Here is a 21,800-nt window from a genome sequence, read left to right on the forward strand (position 1 = left end):
TGTGTTAGCTCGCGCTGGGGTTGAAAGCTAACATTTAAAAGCAAATTAACCCTTTTGCGTCATAACTTTGCACTTTGCACTTAATTTAAATGTTTTAACCAGTGCATCCTCTCTGTTTTAAGCCCTGAAAGATGCCTTCAGGTGTCTCGGATGTTCTCCTGTGAGCCACTTTTACTGGAGCACCACCAGCATTTAAATGAACATTATGTCAATAAGTTTCTTATGAACCGTGGTCAAAATAACTGTACAACACCTCATTGAAGTTTAAACCAGGCTTATTTTGAGGGTTAAAAACTGAAAAACTCAACAACAAAAAAATGTTTTGGCATAACTTTATAAACGTATTCAGTGTCATTGTCAGCTTTGAATGATCTTTGCCGAATTTGAAATTAAAACTCTGTTGGTTTCAATGATCCTGGCCCACTCAAAATGCATTTGTGATGACCCGCCTACTGAGGGCTACATTATGGGTTCGTGGAGAGCTTATGTGTGGATCCAATTTGGGTGAAAAGGAAATGCATTATACTTTGAAATGTGTGGCTGGTGCTAATACGTTGAGGTTTGGCTTGTTTAAAAAAAAATCCACAGTCCTTGATGGCCCAGTTGCAAATGGCGTTGTACAGTAGCTCGCAGTGCGGCTGAAGAAAAACAGCAGCGAATCATAATATGTACTCACCAGCAGTGATATTACAATGTGGTCTTACAATGTGATATTACAATGTGCGGGGTTTTATTCTCAGTCTGAGGAAATTAGAATTAATATGAGCTATATTAGCATTGGGCACACAACCCATTTAAGGCCCGCATGGAAAGACTAGTGTGTAATCTTTATATCCCGTCATTCACCTAGTTTGGCAATTGTCACTATGTGCTCTGTGACGCCATGTTCGTTGTCGCAAAGTCTGTCTTTGGACCTTCCATTCTAGCTCGCTGGTCAAGACTGACCACGTGCTATGATTAGTCAGAGTTGTGAGCTGTGAGCGGGTCACAGCAGGACTATCGCCATATAATCTGGCATTTAGAAAAAAAGACATAAATGTCGTCTGATTCTGGCAGCACGACTTTGTCACACCAGCGTGTAGCATGACAAACACATTCAATGACTCGGGATGGAATAGATGTGATGAATGGATTTGTTCATTGGAGCAAATCTCCGTCATGCTGGGTTGAATTTGTTTGATGTATGTATATATAGACAGTGTAAAAGAAGAGATTGGACTTACTTTTCTTTCTCTGTTCCCTTTTGTAGATGTTGGAGCCTAAGGTGGATTCCCCTTCATGTGAGCTGGGTGGAGTAGGAGGAGATTTAGGCGGTGTGTGCCTCCACCTGCCCACCCGCAGCTCAGAAGGTGATGAGAGCAGTTTATATCCCTCAAGCCCCTCTGAGCCCCGAACCCTGGGCAGTCCTCACCCCTCAGAGCCACTCACCCCTCTGGATGAGGTCTACATGCCCCTCGGTTGTCTGCTGGGATCCGAGGAACGACATAAGGTGCCTCCCACACCACCTCCTTCTTCCACCGAGGGCGAGGATTGCAAGAGTATAGAGGGGAATGAGATGGAGATCTGGAGACAGATGAGGAATGGGGGGAACATGAAAGAGGAGGAGGAGGAGGAAGATGGGGCCAGCAGAAAGAGTATTGTAAGTGAGGGGGAAGAGAAGGAAGAAGGAGGAGAAGAGGAAGGAGAGATGAACGAAGAGGAGGGCAACCTCAACCTGGTGGTGTCCAACACGGATGAGGACAACGCCTCTGAGCCGCCCGACACCAACGCGCCTCCCTCCTCCTCCTCCTCTTCATTTGTCATCCCTGAGCTGCGTCTTGACCGCTCCTTCAGTGCCGACGCCCTCTCCTCACCCAACACCGATGAAGAAGAGTACGACGAAGATGAGGACGAGGAGTCCGACGACGAGGACGAGGAGGACGACAGCGACGACGCCTACCTGCAGCGGAGTGACAGCAAGCGCCGCAGCATGGTGGAAGGTGCCACCTGTGAGAAACATGGAGGAGGGGGGCTCAGTGTGCAGAATTCCCTCCGCAGGCGCACCCACAGTGAGGGGAGCCTCCTGCAGGACCCCCGCTCAGCTTGCTTCACCTCCGACAACGCCATCAACTGCCTGGAGGTCGGGGGAGCGCACCACAAGGGCGGCTGGACACTGCCATCACCCAAAACCCTGAAGAAAGAGCTGACCAAGAACGGAGGCTCGATGCATCAGCTGTGCATGCTGTTCTCTGGGAGGAAGGTAGGCCCCTCAACTGTGGGATAATGTTACAGTATGTACTGAGTCAACGCTGAAATCAAATTACACAAATGCAGCTCTGCTGTATAATGTAGGTGCTGTCATGGTTATAACACGTCTTCCATACGGGAAAAATCATTGTTCATTTATAAAATAGGAACAAAGAAGTTCAAAGGATCTTAAATTAAAACATCTACAATATTAGAGCATCAAAGTTTTTCCCTTTACGTGTTCAAACACAAATGAATTGCACAACTTTATGCCTGCAGTATGTTTCTCCACACTATTGCATCAGGAGCGCGTGAATGATCTAAGTGCTCAGTTTAAAGTTTCAGTTCATTGGTTTCTTTAAAAGAAAAGAAAAAAGGGCGACATCAAGTGGTAAAATAGAGCAAGTGCACACAAATCCTGTCGTCACCAGTCTTCGACAGCATACAGTAAATCTGAAAGAATGTTCAGTCTCGAATGTTCCTAGTCAAAAAGCTGTGACGATTTTGAAACAGTTAACATACAGTAGATATGATATGCACAGTAAATGGGAAGTAGATTTATTGGCTGTGTATTTCAACTGAAGTTCTATAACTACAATCTTATGCAAGGATACAGTACACGACGTATGTATAGTACAAAAATATAGGCTGACTGCATAAAGGAATTATGCAATTAGTCGTATTTCCTGCTGTTCACGTAGCATCTAACCCAAGTGGCATTCAAATCACTGTATGTAGGTTAATAATGTTAAAATATTAACTGCACAAGAAAAAGCACTCAGCCTCATTTGCATTTATATAGGTTCCATATAAAGGCTTTTTTTCTCTATCTTACCATGCTTCAATTATTTTTCTTGTAGAAAATGTGCACACAATATTTAGTCGGTGACATCATGAACCTAGAAAGACGCATACCTCCGCCAAAGCTACCGCCCTTCTCTCGCCCTGTTAAAGGACGCCCCCACCCCTCCACAACATTTCATGGAAATGGGCTCAGTAGTTTTTGAGTAATCCTGCTAACAGACAGACAGACAAACACACGGCAGTGACAACGTAACCTCCTTGGCAGATTCACCTCAGTCTCCAACTTCTTTAACTGTTTCACACATTCTCCTTCACACTCACACAAGGGACAGCAACGACAGCATTCTGCTCGTGATACCAAGTATTTATGAATATTGTGGACTCACACAAACGCACTTTTATTTGCAAAACATGCAAATGTTTCATGCCGAGAGCACTCTCATTAAGTATACAAAAAGCCAGCTGTTGAATAATTCATACAATTAGGTTCATGCAAACCCATGCCATTATGTAGAATGGCATGGGTAGAATGGCAAGAATATTAGCATCTGTAGCAGTGTGAAAGTGTTCCACACACTTTTACAGTTCGTCTTTTTTTATTAGGGGAAGATTTTCTTGTTGATGAAGTTTGGGGGTTTTAAAAGTATATTTACCGTTAGACTTTAAAATGATTTGAGCGATGAGTGTCCCGTTGGTTTGAGTGCAGGTAGCAGTTGTTCTAGTTGTCCAACAGAGGGAAGCATGCGTCACATCATGTAAGCCCTGCAGCCTCCGATAACTGTGCGTCACATGTCTTCTCACTTAACTTTGGACGAAAATAACTGAGAAATCTCTGCGGGGCTTGTTTTGTTTTTTTTGTTCAATATGATTATGTTTTATATTTTCTTTAGAATTATTATATTTGAACTGGAATGCACACAGGTCACCATCTCTGCAGGGATTTTTTTCCCAACAATACTATTTATAGCAGCCTGAGCTGCACACCTGCACACCCAATGTCTGCTTCTTGGAAGAAAAAAAAGGGGCACAGGCGAATGGGAAGGAGAACAAAAAGAAGACAGTGATCTCGGAGCTCTTCAGATATCCCACAGATTTAATGACAGACAAATGACAGAGGTAAATAAGTGCCCACTTTATCAGTTTGGAATATCAGGGGGCATTTCCCCCTTTTTTATCTACCTCTGCCTTCCCACGTCTGTCAGCACTCTCGGCAGCCTTAAATGGCAGTGAGCGTGAGCGGTGCAGAGGAGGAATGCAGCAGACAGGGCTGGAGCATATTGGTCTTGGCAGTTTCAAGGGGAATTTTACTACCTATTGGCGTCATGGACACTGCTCCTTTGAGACCTGTGTTTCCATTATTTAAAATGATCCGTCATCTCCCCCTCATTCATAAATCTCGGGACATCTCTGGGTAGAGAACACTCACGTGTGCGTCTCCAACCTCTGATTAAGAGAACTTTATGGGAGCCACTTAAGACTGGTAACACTGACTCGTGGGCCTGCCTGCGTGAACGTAGAATATGCTGCCTTTATTCCGTAACAACGTTATAGTGTTTTCGATAGAACAGTGATCGCACGCACACGCACACACACACACACACACACACACACACACACCACTCTGTCTCCTTCTGTCTGTCATCTCTCTTTTCTCCTCCAGTGTTTACTTGCCCTTTAACAAACTCTTTCCGCTCTGCACCTTTTCCTCTCACTAGATGACTTTAGTGGCCTAAATGCAAAACATATATTAGAATAAAAAGAGTTAGTTAACCTAGACCTAGAGGGATGAAAAAAAAAGATAAATTGGGCCAATAACTGATCCTTGTGGTACTCCACGTGAATATTTAGCCTTTAAGTTCAGGGAGAGTCATTTGTTTATGTATCTTCTTTCCTTTCATCATCTTTTTTTTTTCAGATTCAAAAAAAGGCGGAGACAATTTTAATGTGTTTACTGATGGTCGTGCGATGGATTACATTCCCGCATCGTGTCAAGGACACGGGGGTGCACAGCACAAAATGATGGTTTTATCATGACGATATGCCATCTCTCCTTTTTATGATACAATTAGATATAAAATGAATAAAACAATTTAGATATTAAAAAAAAAATAGTAATGATTTTATATTTTAGAGTGGCAATTAAAGGGAGATTACATTGCTTGTTTGGCTTGAACAAAATTCAAAACTTGGTACATTGCACACACAATCGGCCCATCTGTTATTTGTCAGAAACAAACCTGGGCACAACTAAATTAATGTTCCAATGTAATATTGCTTTATATCGCTGATTTAGCTATAAAATGTGAAGGAATCAGGGACAACTGAAATCAAATATTTAGGCCACAGAAACAACATGTGATGCTCTATTTGTCAGTCTTAAAAAAACAACAGCCTGAACACTACTGCTTGACAAACAGTACAAACAGCTTTATCTGACCTAACTCACTCACCTTTGTCGGAGGGGCTAAATCCACAATATCAAATCAATTCACAAACAGAGGAGCAAATACAAGACATACCACAGTATATTGCATTTATGCGTTGGAAATGGTGATGTTTTTGCAAAGAATTTACATTAGAAGGTTAATAATGGGGCAATAATATTTATTCATGTATGTTTACCTTACAAACATACAGTCAAGAATATGCATGGGTGTGCATGTGCAAGAGTGCTCAATCTTTCAACCACATGTTTGGAGTATTGTGCCTTCAGAATATAGTGTGACTTCCATTTCCCAGAACTCCACTAAATAGCCACTGCACTGTGATAAGAAGGATAAACAGTTGCAGGGACCAAAACGTGCTATTTTCGGCTCACGGGCAAAAAACATTTGTAAACTTTGTGTACTGTTAAGTCATCAAGTACCTCAGCTTCATGTGTACTAGGCTCCCAGCAGTCCACCAAGTCAAAGCTATTAGCACTGACCTCCCCTCACCCCCCAGGCCCCAAAGTGCATGTTCCCTGTAGTTTACCTAATCTTAGCTCAAAGGTTATAGTGCGAGAGGGGCACTGTACTTGTTGATATCAAGACTGTGACATGTACCTCACCGTTGGTCAGCGCGCATGACCAAAGCTTATAATAGTTAGTTTTTTTCTAAATTATCTTGAGCGTTTTCGTGGAAGCAATTTAAAAATACTAGGGGCCGATGACTTCCAGTGCCATTCCTTCAAGAATGGCACTTTTTTCAAATATAAAACAAAGTAGGTGCTGTATTTAATTTGCCCGGTGTACATAAAAACACAGCATGTATTCTGCGAGAGCACTGTGTCACACGGGATGGGTGGTATTGCAGGTAAACACGAGGGCTTCACTGTTGTTTGACTGTACAGGGGATGGTGGTGGAAGGGACAAAAGGTCTCCGGGGCTCAGATCCATGTGGGATGCAGCCAAGCCAGTGAAATGCTAAATAAGTAACATGTAAATATTTACCGAGCGGGGGGAACAAGCTTCAGGAACAGTCAACACAGTGTCCAGTCCACTACAATATCTATTGACGACCACATGGAAGAACTGAATAAGATGTTTTTCAGTTTGTGATGTTAAACGTGTCGCAATAACACTGAATGGAAGTCAATATCATATTGTAAATTAGATTCCTCCTAAAGGAAAAACTTGTTACATCAGACAGTACGGACAGGACCTCTTGTCCCTTGTGTAAGGGGAGTCGTCTCTCTCAGTCTGTGGGTGAAGTGCTTGCGTCGTCTGGAAGGTTCCAAACAAGTCTTTTCCTTCTTATTTGGCTCCTTAAAAAGGAAGAGGGATGTAGAGTGTGATTTTGCATGCACGTGCAGGGGTGAAAAAAACAAAAGAAACTTTGATCTGTGTTCGATATGCTTCTAAGTAGACTTATCAGTGATCCGCTCTCAGGGAGAACTAACATTAGCATAACGGCCCTCCCACATTATCTTTCCATTGTTCTCTCCACTCGGGTTATTTACAACCTTGGCTTCCACAGTCTTAACACATTAAAAGAAGTTATGGGTCTTCTTAAACCAAGTACATGTACACACACGCACACACACACACACACACACACACACACGCACACACGCACACACACGCACACACGCGCACACACACTAGTACAATGAGCAATTTGAGTTTAGCATTCTCTCTACTTATTGCGTTTTGCAGTTATTGTAAGATAAAACAAAATATATTTTTTACGTTTCTAAGGTACACCAGGCAGATAACACCACCTAAAACTCAGAGTTAGTTAGTTAGTCAGTTATTTAGAGAACACAGCATCCTCACCAGTTGGTGATCCAGTTACAATAAGTTACAATAACAGGAGGGTTATACTACAGTACAGTGTTATATCTAAATGTAATTTGTTGCTTTAAAATGACCCCAGGGTGAGGATAGACAAACATTCTCGGAGGAAGTAACGGATTAGATTTACGCTTCACTTTTACTGGAGGAAATGTTTCGAGGATGAGGAAGCGATGAGCTTGACAAACTCTATCTTGGTTTCTGAGTTTTGGCTGGAGTGGCTAAGGGCTTAAATTTATCCCAACCAATTGAAGACCAGACACATCGGCTTAACCTAAAATCGGATATACTGTCGTAGCATCCAGGGGCCGAGCCCCCGCAGAGTGGATGTTCCAGTCCTGAATGGGGGATTTTTCTTACATAACCTGAAATTAGAAAATCCCTGCTCTCCTTTGTTTGTGGCTTTAGAGAAACTAAATGGAAAAGACGCAAAGGCCTGTTGCTCTTATTCAAGCTCCTTGCACACCGCCTCTAAGTATGAGGAATCATTGGGATTTGGCCATTGGAAACAGTTATATTTGCCTCTTGTTTACTAAATATGCACATTTTTCTGAGATGGTGTCCCCTGACCGACCGAGACATGTACAGTACATAAGATATTTTGGCTCCACAGATAGCCAGTCATACTGACAGGAAGGGGAAACATCGTTCCCACTTCTGTGATAACAAACATCTTCTGGGAAGAGCTATCACCTTTCACTTAAACCTTACAGAGATGATTTATTGTGACTGACTGCCAAATGGAATTACATGTGTTTTCACTATATTTTTTCTAAATGTATGTGTTTACACTTTCTCTTAGAAATGTCTACTCCTAGATAGATGGGTGGTTGGTTAGTGTTATGGAATGCATGTCTGTAGTTTTATATTGCTGTAGTTATTAAAGCCATCACACGACCGTTAATCAAAATTAATATGAAATAGTATGAGACCAACGCGGAGAGGAAAATGAGGAAAATGTTACCTTAGTTCAACCAAAGGGTTTAAAACTCAAAGTGCATTTTGGGTTAAGAGTCTAATGTGTTTGTGCAATATGTGCATGATTATTTAAGATCAATAAAACTGAAAAACTGAATAAAAAAATAACTGAATACATTTTTGTTATCCTCTACGACGGCGTATTAGGGCAGACTTTTTTCTCTCATAGATTTACCACTTTAAACTCAGAGAATGTCCGAGTTTGTTTTCTCGAAAATTTTACGACTGTAATTGCAGAAATTGTGTTTTTTTTTTCTCCGAATATTACCCCCTGCCTACAATGGCCCTAATACGCCGTCGTAATTTTCCCCCTGAAATGAAACCTATTTATCTTTGCCAACCTAGTACCACATTGCGACCTGGTGAGAGTTCAAAGCCTCCCACACTAATCCTTCTTTGCCAGGGAAGCTCCCACATTCCAAAAATCTCACCCCATGTATCTGTATCCGTTTTCCCTTACTCTCTTTTTCTACTATTCACTCCACATGGAACGTTACAAATCCCCATCACAAAGACTAGCTAATCCCAAGCTAATGAAGCTAGCATTCCCTTGATCCCCTTGTTTATTTGTTTGATATTTTGGGCTGTCTGAGACCCCTGGAGGACCAGTTTGATGAGCTACCTGCTGTGAACGCTGCGCGGAGGAGACTGTCTGTGATGATGCCGTTTCCATTCCATTAACTCTGATATTGCTGTAATACAACGTGAGTCAGGGGCATAACAGCTTCCTTTGAAACTGATTCTAAAAAAACAAAAAAAAACAATTTGTGCCTGGTGGTTTCCCATTCGAACACAGGGACCAAACAGAGCAAGTCAAACAATGGTTTCTCGTAACTTTATCCACACTAACAGATTGCTTCCACTCTCTGAAGCTGCTCTCAGACATGCACTGAAGTCTGAACATTTACCATAACTCTTCCTGCCAGCCCCCTTGTAAAATTTCCGGAAAATGTCTTAGTGAGCCCGTGTTATTATTATTGTCAAGTCCTGCCTCCAGCATGTCTCTGCCCAGACGCTACTGAATGTCGGCAAAATGTTCCTGTTGGTGCGAACATCCGACTTGGACAATCTCCTGCTGCGTTTGGGGCCTGACCCCATGAGTGATAGACATAGGATACATCCACACTATTACGTTTTAGTTTTATAGTGCATCACTGCTGCTGCATTATCGTCCACGCCTCCTCCAAGTTTTCTGGCGTCTAAAAGAAAGAAGTTTGGAAACGCTGCTCCCCCCATTTTAGTTTGAAAGGTGCGTCAGTATTATTTTGGAGATTATTTCAGATATGGAGCTAAAACACTCATCTGGACGGGGATCGTTTTAGTTTCAAAACACAATTTTGAATTGAAAACATACTAGTATGGATGTAGCCATATAGAGAAGGAGAATATACTGTAACATGGACCTCACTAAATTCTAAACATTCTTCCAAAGCCTGGAAATGGTGAGATATATCATGTTTCCAACCACCATCAGCTGGTTTGACAGAGCAAATGACAATGACATAAACATGAATAATACAATAGTGAAAAGGCACATCACTTCCAGCGTGGTAGCAGTTGAGTGTGTCATCGTTTCCCAAAGTCTCTGTTTTTGCCCAGTCTTCGGGGAATATACAGTATTTATTACGAGCAGTCGTCATTTGATGTTATCTTTCTTTCTTATGATGGCCTGATGTCATGGCACTTCGTGACTAGATCTATATTTCAGCAGGCTCATGCCCAAAATCCGTGCCCTGCAGTGTACGCAGTCGGTTCATTAAGTGACGGGACTTTGGCTGCTGTCACCATAACAACCAGACCATCTCCTGGTGTGCACCTATTCCAAGACAGGATCCAGAAGGCTCCTTGTTTCATAGTTGTGTCTTGTTTGTGTTTGAATCAAGATGTTTGCAGCGCTCGTTGCCATAGCAGTGTTGTGTCTGAATCTGGGGCCGGTTACATAAATGTAGATGGGTAGTTTCTCGTACACACACACACACACACACAAAGTCACATGTCATAGTCTATTAATCACAAATGTTTAAAGATACTGACCCGACATTAGATGAAGTCTGTTCTAAATGCCAGTTATATAAAATGAGCAAGTAATCTGCACAATGGATTTTAAAAAGGAAAAAAATTGTTGTCAGGATTGTCATGATAGAGAGTACACGCACCTTTTGTAGTAAAGGACCGCGTTCAAATCCCAACAAACGCCAAGAACTGCTTTGAATTTTGAATAGATAATTGTGTCTTTCATTGACGAAACAAATCGTCTCATTCTGGAGTTATGTCTCTGCCTTTTGCGCAAGAGATATTTTTGACTGCAAAGATTTGGCCATGTGCCCACAAAGCTTTGACCAAAATCAGCAGAGATTAGTGAGTGTTCACTTTCTGAGAGATTATGAGATCACTAGATTATGTCTTTAAGTAAGTGTTGGGATAAAGTGTGTATTATTTGATTCAGCAAGAATACCCAAGATAACCTTCTTCACAATAATTCTAATTACAGGTGTGTTGAGAACTATTTTTCTTCTCGGCAAAGTAACAATGAGCAAATGTGTAACTCACTCATGATGAAAATGTTATTATTTATATATATATACATATACATATATGTTATTATTACTCAAAAGTTGTGTGAGATCAGTGTTTCTAAATAATAATAATAATAATAATAATAAATTTAATTTATCGAGCACTTTAAATGTCTGCAACCCAGTTGCAACCTCAGGTGCTTTCCTCTTTCAGAAGCCATTTGAACATATTTCAGAAGTGTCAGGGTTTGAAACACTTCGAAAGGCTAAATCGTTTTGTCCAAATGTTCTGTCTGCGGTAGAAAATGTACATGCAGAGAGATACAGAGAACGAGGTGTTCTTTATCTGCATGCCAGCTGTGAGGTCCACATCAGCCCGTGGAAAAAAAAACCTGGCTGGGTTTGATTTTTAGACACACGCAACTGAGCAGCAGCACATGCAGAAACAGGACGAGCAGAATCACTCACGCTCCCCAGGAGGCAGAAGTCAGGGTGAACACTGCCGGTGGGATGATGGGAGCACACATGATGTCCTCACAGGATGGGAACAGGGTCAAGGTAACAATCAGCCTTGGAGGTGGGGAAAGCGAAAATCAAAGCTCAAAGTTGCTAAGAATACGGCGTGCGCTGCAAAGTAACCTTTTTTTTTAAGCCTGACACCGAAATTTGCAAACTTCCTGCCATGATTACAACACATTTAATCAGAGCAGCGCTATCACACCGTCCACTGGCAGCACAAATCCATTCCATCCCTGGCATTCATTCACATCTCACAGCAAAAAAACAAAAGAACAACTGTATGAAATGGATAGAAAGGTATTCTATACTGTGTAAAGGATGTTCTTTTGGCTCCAGCCTGAGATCATTTTCTCTTTTGTTATCCTGTAGTTTTATCTTCAAAATCCAATTTCTGAAGTCGTAGTATATTTGTGTAGGACATTTAGCTCTCGAACCAACTCACACTAGCTGCGTTTGCTCTGTTTTTGACAAGATATGGTGATGATATTGTGCAAAACATTAAAGGTACACCAGGGGCCTGATTTTAATTACATTGACTTTTGATTTTCACAATAGCCAGAATCCTTTTCGGTACTTATTTCATCACCACAGATGTGTACAATTAATTTACCCTTAGTAGTTCTTTTTTCTTCCTTTTTTTTCAAATGAATGACGCTATGATATTGAAATCCACCTTTTTAAATCATCTGGAGTCTACAAGTAGCCAGTGTGATCACACCTTGTGATGCCTCTTGTGTGTTTTTGTGTCCAATATGTTGACCAATATGTTGATATAATTATGTCAAAATGAAAAATAAAAAAAATTCTGGTCAAATAGGCAATTTTATGCTAAAAAAATAGATACTAACATTGGCAAGGTTAAACAAAATAATGTATGTGGTATTTAAATGCAAGGTCAAAAGCGTGGCCGACATGCCCAGGACTCCTACAGGTTAAAGACATTGAGGCTAATGGTTTTGCATTATATAATGTGTATATATATATATATACATATATTATATAATAAATTCAATTAGGCTTGTAAATTGGACTCCAGTTTAGAGTTAAGGTCACAGGGAACAGAAGCTTTACTCCTGTATGTCACCTCACAGACGGAGGCCGACAGGAAAGTCCGATGTTCCATGACTGCTATGTGTTGTTTACTTCCCGCGGGAGGTGAAGCGTGACCTCTTAACACGAGCGAGTGTGTGATCCACATAATTCTCGGGCTGCCGCGGTCTGAATCTCATTTGCGGTATTCCTCCCCTCCCCTCCCGAATCCCATACGTCTCGCCCTGACACGCTGCTTCTCTGGAAAGAAAACAGCGAGTTACGTCATGCCTGCATCAGGTCAACTTAAATGGGCAGTGAGCGATTCTAAAGCAAAACACTTGTTGTAATAATCCGTGAATATTTCCTCGCTAGCTGTGTCTGGGTTTTTGGCTCAGCCTTGGCTCTGTATACACAACACCACACAGTGTGTGCAGTTTGTAAACATCACTTGCCAACACCGTAAGAGACGTGCAAACAAATGATGCTATTACTCAGGGGTTTTGGCCTATCGGTCAGCGCCTCAGTCTCCCGTCCACATTAGCGGTGTCATAACACCGTGTAACCAAGTGACAAATCCATCATTAACATCACATTCGTTTTGCTGATGCTTTTCGTCCAGCGTGACTTACAGTCATCAATGTTTGACTCATATCAGAGGTACGTAGGATCTAAACCCTGATCTACTATACCAAAGTCAGTGGTGCAACCCACTAAGCTATACCAGCTGCTTAACTCATCTGTGCCACTTGAGTCTGACTGCTACAGTTTGCAAGCTCGAGTTCAAAATCAGTAGTTAATTGTCATTATGTAGCCAATGTAGCATAATATGAAATACATATGCATTCTTTGCCCCACTGTGGCTGCAGCTTATTGGGAATAATTGGCCCACCGGTGCTTCGGATGACAGATCTGTGCATAATTACCCCCTTTGGAAAGAATCCTGATGCTGCGGCCATCATAATTCTAAGAAGAAAGGTCTTCGGCTGGTCAGAAAACATCAATAATGTTGCTAATGGATGGCACCACTTTAAGGATTGGGTAACATGGCAGTCTTTTTAGAGCTTTGTGTCAGCATTGTTCATTAACATCTTGTGACAGAGGAAGTACTTATGCAGGAAGCAGCCGTCTCCTGATCTGCGCTGAGTAACAGGAGGCAGAGGAGAGTCAGATATACTGTACTCACTGTATTGTGTGTACACACACACACACACACACACGCAGACAAGACACCTTTTGCCTCTCTCATTGTGTCGCCTATGGGGCAGAATCCTGTGAGAAAGGTTACAGAGTTTATTTTCAAATATTATGATTTTGCCATTGTACGGTATGCTCGTGTCTGTGGGTGTGTGACTGTATTCACGTCTGCCATCCAATGACATAAGCTCACAATCAGAATCACACACACCCACACACACACACACACACACACACACACACACAATAAAACTCCCTCGGCTACCAGAGCAAGTTTAATGTTGCCCTAAAATCTCCTTTCATTTGTACAGGAAGTTGGAGACATATTTCCTGTGATATAAATTGAAACAATGAAGGCAAAAAAATTATAATAATATGACATTAAAGCTATTACACATCAAAGAAAATGAAAGAGGCAAAAAACATATCAGGGATGTTTTCTCAAGGTTTGTTTAAAACAAAGGAAGAACTGTGAGGTGACCTGTCAGAAATGTACGAATAAAATGTGTCAACCCTTTTCACAGCTTCATATATGGATTAGATTGCCTGATAATAACATTACAGCTCCACCACTGAATTCAGGTTTGGCCTTTGCGATCCCTCTCCCAAGTTTCTTTATTTAAACATCAGTTTGTGCCTTTATTAAATCCTCCCCCCCCCCCCCTATATTTTCTTGTATTTTCTGGCTCTTATAAAGGCCCCATTGTTCCTGCAATGCCCCACGGAGACGGAGCCCAGTATTCTGTTTTTTGTCTCCTTTTCACTGATTCACTTTCAACTCTCTGGCCAAGATCTACGAGGAAGCGCAGACGCTCATCAAGGGCACGTTATGGCCTTGATTAGTGCCAAAAAAAGAAAGAAAGCAAGCTGTGTTCAGTTATTTGCTTGGATTACTAATATGTTTCGTGCAAATGGAATTCTAATTCTAACTTTGAAGAAGAGCTGTGTTTTTGTAAGTATATTAAAATTAGGCATGTGGAACCACATGGAACCATGTGTTTTCTGACTTTGGGATCACATTCCTCCAGTTATTCCAGGGAAAGAAAACCTGGACTAAAAATAACTTGGAGTGCGATATGGGAGGTAGCTGTAAATACAATCACTTTAGTTTCTCTAAATATACACGTTCAGAGGACTAACAGGCTAACCTAAATAGAATTAGATCGATTATGTTTATACGACACCGGTTTTTCAATGCACACCCATTTTAGCCAGGTGGCCTGATAATTGTTTTATTGATCTGATGCTTTGGTTCTGTCGTTGGTCTGCTCTCATGGATTTGCTCCATCTGTGCTTCTTGTGCAACACGGATGATTTTGGCCTCACCGTCAACGATTATTCATGCACTATGAAGATGTGCTCGAATACAGGCGGTATTAGGAGTTTTGTGGTGCAGTAAAGAGTGCAGTTGGAGCTGTCGTACACGCAGCGTAAAGCGGTGCCAAGGATGACCCAGGAGTTTTTGCTAGTTTTCGGGGGCCGATGCATTTTAACACCAAGCGTCCATATTCTCTTAAATATCAAATGCGCACATCTGAGTGCCTGCGTTGATCTTAAAATTATAGCTGTGGTCGTGGCGAACTGTCGGCGTTTTGTCAAGTGTCGTTAACTGAGTTTTTTATCCGAAGTCACAGTGTTTCAGCTGTTGTTATCCACTCGTCAGGAGCTCCTCACATGTCAGCACAACTGTGCAGCTCTCCTCAATCCCGGAGTAGACAAGTGTAGTGGTGGCTGATTTCATCCTCTGACAAAAACAAAAGAAATTGTTTTTCTTTCTTTCTTGTTTTGTTGTCACATAAAACAATCTGCTATGTTGGATCCTGCAACTTGTTGTTGTGAACACGTGCTGTTAAAACAGTGCGAGACATCAGACTGTGATTCGCCAAACTAACCTGCTGTTGTCGACTGCCTGGTCATTGTCTATTAAATATTATTACAGATAAAGGATCACACAATGATAACGTTCCTAGTAAGGACAGAGGTTCGGGAAAGAGAGAGGGATTTTTTCGACTTCATTTTATTTTGTTATTAAGATTATAAAATAGAACGTTGTGTCTATTTTTATTCCTACCCAGTCTGGGTTGGTAAATCACATGGAGACGACTTTGGGGGTTTTAAGTCTACAGGGTTTCCTTTTCCCTTTTTCTTTAGTGGAAAGTTAGAATAGATACAAATAGAAGAGGCTAAACCAACAAACGTTACTCTAGAGCTGCTTTCAGACATGCACTGAAATATGGACATTGTCATGAACTTCTCTGGAGGGGCCCGTAGGTGAGAATGCAAATGTTGCTGCTCACATTCTCCGGAGTTTCTCCTTCCAGCCCCCCGAGTGCGATCTCTGGAGAACGTCCGAGTGAGCCCACGTGAGACTTCAGCAGGAGAATCTCCTGTATGACTGTAAACAAAAACACTGCCTTCCGCGGTGGTCATCGCTATACCCAGACACCACAGAGCGCTCCAGAGATTATCCTACTGTTGTGAACGCATCCGACTCGGAAAATGACCCGCCGCATCTCTAATATGTGAACGGCAAACTCCGGAGAATGTCGGGACCCAATTCTGTGGAGTTCATGTCTGAAAACAGAACGCACACACACACACACACACACACACACACACACACACACACACACACACGGTCAGAACCACACAATGACAGGAAACGGGGGCCTAACAGGTAGCACCAATCTAAGGCGGCACAAGATGGAGTTGGATTTTCTGAGTCCACATGACATTGTTCCGAATCAAGCTATTCGGCTTGTTTTCAAATAAAAGAGAAAAAAAGGAAGGAAGCAGCCCGAGGGAGTTCTGATGAAGACAAGCAGCAGGGGTTGAACTGGTGAGAAGTTTAAATACACAAAGACAAAGATTCATTTCTTCACCTCTGAGGGTTTTAGCGCTGTTGGAGGATTTGGAATCAGGGCTGGCTGGGTCAAGAATGTCTCTAAGCTGTGTTTAGAATATTGTTCCCTACAATGTGTTTGTTAGTGCAAAGTACAACTGAAGAATGTACAGTTTGTTGAAACAAAGAGACGGACATTTTTGCCCCGTCCGATGAAGAGATAACAGGCCAATGGTAATCTGACCCTCATCTCCAAACACACTAACACACACACACCGGACACTATCCGGCGTTTGCCGTTAAGATTTGAAGAACACAACAGTGGATTGTTCGGGTCAGGCCGTTCACAACAGTAGGAACTTTTCCATAACATTCAAGCGAGGGGCTGGCTCCTGGGTAGAGCGCTCACTCGCTCGCAGTGAATCTTTGAGAATCTCCTGCTGTATTCATGATTGGTGCATGTCTGAAAGCAGCTCATGGCTATACTACTTGCCAAATTGTAAATCTTAAAATTACCTTTCACCCTCAAAATATATTATTTAGAATATGGGGACTCCCCCCCCCCCCCCATAAGGAAGACATGCCCACATCATGTGTAATACCTAGACCACACACACACACACACACACACACACACACACACACACACACACACACACACACACACACACACACACACACACCTTAATCTGTGTATCTTCACAGCCCTCCTGCAACCGCCAACAGCCTGCACCCCGCGCCACAGGCCAGGGGGGGCTGTATCGCCATGTGGGCTTTGGCAAATTCTGTGTTTTTCTTACTGTATTCAGTGAAGCATGTGAGCTGTCTATACCCAAAAGCATGCACACGTACAGAAATACACACACACACATACTCACACACTTGAGTTATTTTTAGAAAACATTCAGACTACTATGCTCCACTGGCCATGTCCAGGCAGTGGGGGTCGTGGGGGGGGGGGGGGGGGGGGGGGGGGGTTCAGGCCATGTAAGCCATGAAAGTGGAAAATGAAGAACGATCTGAGACACCCTATGAAATAAATATAATGTATTTACAAAAAGCTCTTATTACCATAGTAGATGTGTGTTTGGTGAATTTGAACAGTACATTTCTAAGAACAATTCCAGTTGTAGCTACTGGAAGGAAACATTTCCGTGTGTGTGTGTGTGTGTGTGTGTGTGTGTTTTTGTGTGTGTGTGTGTGTGTGTGTGTGTGTGTGTGTGTGTGTGTGCGCGTGTGTGTTTTCAAGGGAAAACCTGGTTGATGGCTCCACTGAGACTGGGACCGCCCCCGTTCGCAGGCCCTCAGAGATTAGTGATTAGATTATGAAGTTTCTGATGTCTCTGATGTACCTCGACAACTTGATCTCCGCTCATGCATCCGAACATGGCCCGTGTTTGTAGCTGTTTTTCCAAGCAGCGATTTCTTTACATGTACTCCCAAGAGCTGGAGGAGCTATCATCTATCAAATGTCTTATTTTGGCGGGCATACAGATCCACTCTGAAGAGTGAAATGAACAACACAAATGCCTCTGCAGGGACGTCCAATCCATATTACTCGTGGTCTTCTCTCAAATATTTCTTAGCCTGTGCTTATTTTTAGACAGAACACACACTCATTCACCTTTCACAGTCATTTGTGACATCAGTCAGAAATTGTTGAGTGTGTCGCTGCATGTTTTCTATTTAGTGGGAGGGTGGAGTTAAGAAAAGAAGTAGTTGTGGAGTGATGCTCCGGGAGAAAACTCTCACAGACAGTGGGGGTCATTTTTTAAAATTATCTGTTATCCTATTATGACCCAAATAGGTCGAACTATTCATTTTTCCCAATAAGGACACAACAGGACAGTCAACAATATCAGAAAGCTGCACCCAGGTCAAGGAGCACCAACACACAGTGTTGAACAAGGTTTAATTCACAACCCAGACATGTGTTCCAGTGCTGCTGACAGGAAAGCCTGAAGGGAACTAATATATATATTTTAAATACTACCATGTCAAAAAGTTGATGAATGAAAGGCAACTTTGAAATCAGGTTCCATTCGCTGCCACCAGAGGGACGACTGGCAGGCTGATTGTGTGAAGGCTGGAACACACGCGATGATCTTAAAATATTAAGGGACATGACCAGGTTAAATATCCAATTTTTATGATATAATCTTGCTAATGCTAACTATAAAATATTAAAATATGCCTCTGGGTTTCATTTCATCAACATTTGTTTATTCGTTTCATTCTGAATTCTGATAAAGTGAGGATGAGGCGATTTCACAGCCGAGACCGACAGCGGTGAAAGAGTCAGTGTCTCTAAAGCAGTGTCATCTAATGGTTGTGACTTCCTCCTGTCAGTCACTTAAATAGCTTGGTATGTGCGATTTATTGACCGGGATCAATGACAACACAAAAGCAATATATGGCATATCACTGTCGGGCAGCTGGTACATATTGGGTCGCTCAATATTGATGGATGGAAATGTTTTCCGATGAGACTCGTCATTAACGCTTGTACACAAAAATAGGAACCACAAACTTTGCACCTTTATTCGGGTAGTCGTTTCACTATCACAAGGCTCAAAACAACTACTTGAGTAAGTGAATTGTGAGTAAGTAAGTGAGCTTAATTTGCCAAAAAATGTCCTCTCTCCGAAGGCTGAAACTCAAATTGTGGTCTCACAAAGACACGACCCCCCTCCCCTCCATGTGTTAGCAGCTGTGGCCAGTATCCAGCTCAGGTTCAACAGTGGGTTCCTGTAATACAATGGCTCATTATTCAGAGCCTCACACACACACACACACACACACACACACACACACTTACAATGGGGCAGCTTCAGGCCATCAGATTAGTGGAGACTGACCCCTTCTCCACCCTGAAGCTACTTCCCTTTTTCTCTTGACCAATCGAAAGGGAGGGTTGGCAGAACGTGTAATGTGAAACCGGGGGTCCAGGCACAACACTTCAAACCTGGGGCACAGTTGGAGGCCGACAGAAACAACAGCCGCGGTCTTTCACACACTCTCTCTCTCTCTACCTCTCACTCTCAAAGATTTCCCGTCACTCTGTTGCACCCAGACACACACTGTATACAAACGCAGGCTTCTGCACACACACACTCACTTTTTATTCAGCGAGATATACAGACACACACCTCAGAGGGCTTCACTGTGGACGGCTGCTATGGAATAACCATTTGGGCGACCGGCAGTCTCAGTCCGGAGCAACACCAGGGGCTTACTAGCTTACCAGCCGGCTCGGTTGTCATTGCCCGTCGGAGCCAGCTGAAGCCGGCCACAAGGCCCTTCTCTCTGTGTGGAGGTTGGATGATGCAGTGTGTGCTCTCCTTCCTCTCCCCTCAGCTGAGCTCCGGATCCCCCTGTAGCTGCGAGGTCGGCACCAAAGGTTCAAAGAAGAAGAGATCCAAGAACCTGTAAGTACTTTCTCTCTTTTTACCCGTGGTCATTTTCACTTTTGTCCTCGTCTCATTTTGAAAGCCGCGAACAAGGACTGGCATGTCAACGCTTTGACTCGTGGTTCGTAGTTCATGTTATATGTTATTAAAATGATCACTGCAATAGCATTTTACCACTTCTGTGTTCAGTGTCCAGTCATCAGCCTTTTATTTTCATGCTGTTTTAATTAACATGTGCATCCAGTGAAAGGAGTTCAGTTTTGACACCCTGCTTTTAACATCATTGCCAAACGGGTGTCATTACCTGTGTCCAAACTAATGGTGAATGATAATGACTTCTTTCACCGCAGCCCACTGGGGGGTTAATTGAGACATCAGGAATGATTCAGACCAGTGTGCTGGCAGGGGTGTGATTGGATTTGCAGATGGAAGATGTTAGGACACATCCACACATGCTGGCTTAAATCAAAACCTCGGATTTTGTTTAATTCAATCAAGATCGATATAGGGTGATTGATAAGTTTCTGACTATTGTTTTGCCCTTGATGCAAACATTGATGCAAGTACTTTGGGGGCGGTGTGATTCTCTGTGCAACGCAGATGTATGTCTTTAGCAGCAAGAGTCAGAGCTAATCATTTTACGTCGTTCATAATCGACTCAATGAAGTGGCAAATGATGTGTGTGCTGCTGAGGAGTGTGGTGCCATATGGGTCTCGCTCACATTCTCAGTGGTGTGAGAAGTAAGTTGTGTGTGTGTGTGTGTGTGTGTGTTGAGAGGGTGTGTTTGTGTGCGTCGACGGCTCAGTGATTCATCAGCTGTTGAATGAACTTCAATCACGCTCCCGTTCATCAAGATGAAAGCACATTTCACACCGCGAGGACAATCAAACCCCCTCGCGGTGGCACGGTCCCTGGGCCCTATGGCTGCTCATTCTTCAGCACAAGCAGCGTTTAATGTTGTTTAGTTAACCTGCCGATTAAGTGATTAAGATTCCACAGCGTTCCAAGTATATTGCCTTGTTGTCAGCTGCTGCAAACGGCTTCGGTCCCAGTTGATATGATTTAATATAAGATGAGTTTTTATGCATAGGTGGCAGGGCAAGTGTCCAAATCAGTGATGGATTTGTGATCAAATTATCTTGTGATTACTTTACATTCATTTTGCCGACGCTTTTGTCCAAAGCGACTTACAACCATCGAGCCATGTGGCATTAGGGGCCTTGCCCTAAGGGCCCACATTGACATGACCTGGAATCAAACCCCCGACCTTCTGTACCAAAGTCAGCGGTGTAACCCACTAAGTTGTACCAGCTGCCTCCTGTGATCAAAATGAATTGAGATAAATTGTTCAATCACATTTTAGTAACACATCATAGTAACGTCCAACAGGATTTACTGAGTTGATTCATTATATGTCAAGAAGAAATAATCATTGGATTCTCTTTAACATGTTCATTTCAACTCAGCTTGACAGCTTTCTTTTGACATAGTTCACGATTAACGGTGATTTGCTCACTAGCAGTAGGTAAACAAACGTGAATGATCAAGTATAACACATACGTCTCTTTGTCATGTAAAGGATTCTTCAAAATAATAGAGAAACTACGAATCATTAAAGCCTGCAAGTTTGAACAGAAATAACCATTGGAATAGTTTCTGCTTATGAAGTTATTCAATGAAAGTCACCGATTTTCTTCTGCTTCTCAAACAATTTTGATGTGAGATAGGGCACAGGAGCTTGATCTAAACATGTTTTGTGTTTTGGATTCTGTTCAAGTCCTTCTGTCCTTTATATTTCATGTATGTATTTAAGATTTTATGTCATTAATTATTAAGTCTAGTAGACATTTCATCATAGTCGACCAGTGTCTATTATTCCTGGTGCTCGACGGGGAATGGTTGCTGTCTGACCGTCTGAAAAGCTTTGCCAGGTGCAGGGCCAGTTACCTTGAAAGGGTTCATCTATGTATTTTCCTATTTACATTATCTGTTGTGACAGTGATG

The 21,800-nt window shown here is 42.5% G+C and overlaps 1 protein-coding gene across 8 annotated transcripts in view; it reads left to right on the forward strand.

Annotated features, from left to right (window-relative positions):
- Window positions 1–21,800, forward strand: part of rgs3a (regulator of G protein signaling 3a) — a 128,522-nt gene that overhangs the window by 93,179 nt on the left and 13,543 nt on the right. For 7 of the 8 annotated variants that reach the window (XM_035608300.2, XM_035608304.2, XM_035608303.2 and 4 more), the window contains 2 exons: window positions 1,250–2,239; window positions 19,743–19,813. In XM_035608300.2, coding sequence (XP_035464193.1) covers window positions 1,250–2,239; window positions 19,743–19,813 — 1,061 coding nt within the window. Of the gene's footprint in view, window positions 1–1,249; window positions 2,240–19,742; window positions 19,814–21,800 lie in introns of those variants that run through there. The other variant, XM_035608310.2, reaches the window with a different exon arrangement.

The sequence above is a fragment of the Scophthalmus maximus genome, chromosome 20 (genome assembly GCF_022379125.1).
Source record: "Scophthalmus maximus strain ysfricsl-2021 chromosome 20, ASM2237912v1, whole genome shotgun sequence".
In the NCBI taxonomy this organism is placed as follows: domain Eukaryota; kingdom Metazoa; phylum Chordata; class Actinopteri; order Pleuronectiformes; family Scophthalmidae; genus Scophthalmus; species Scophthalmus maximus.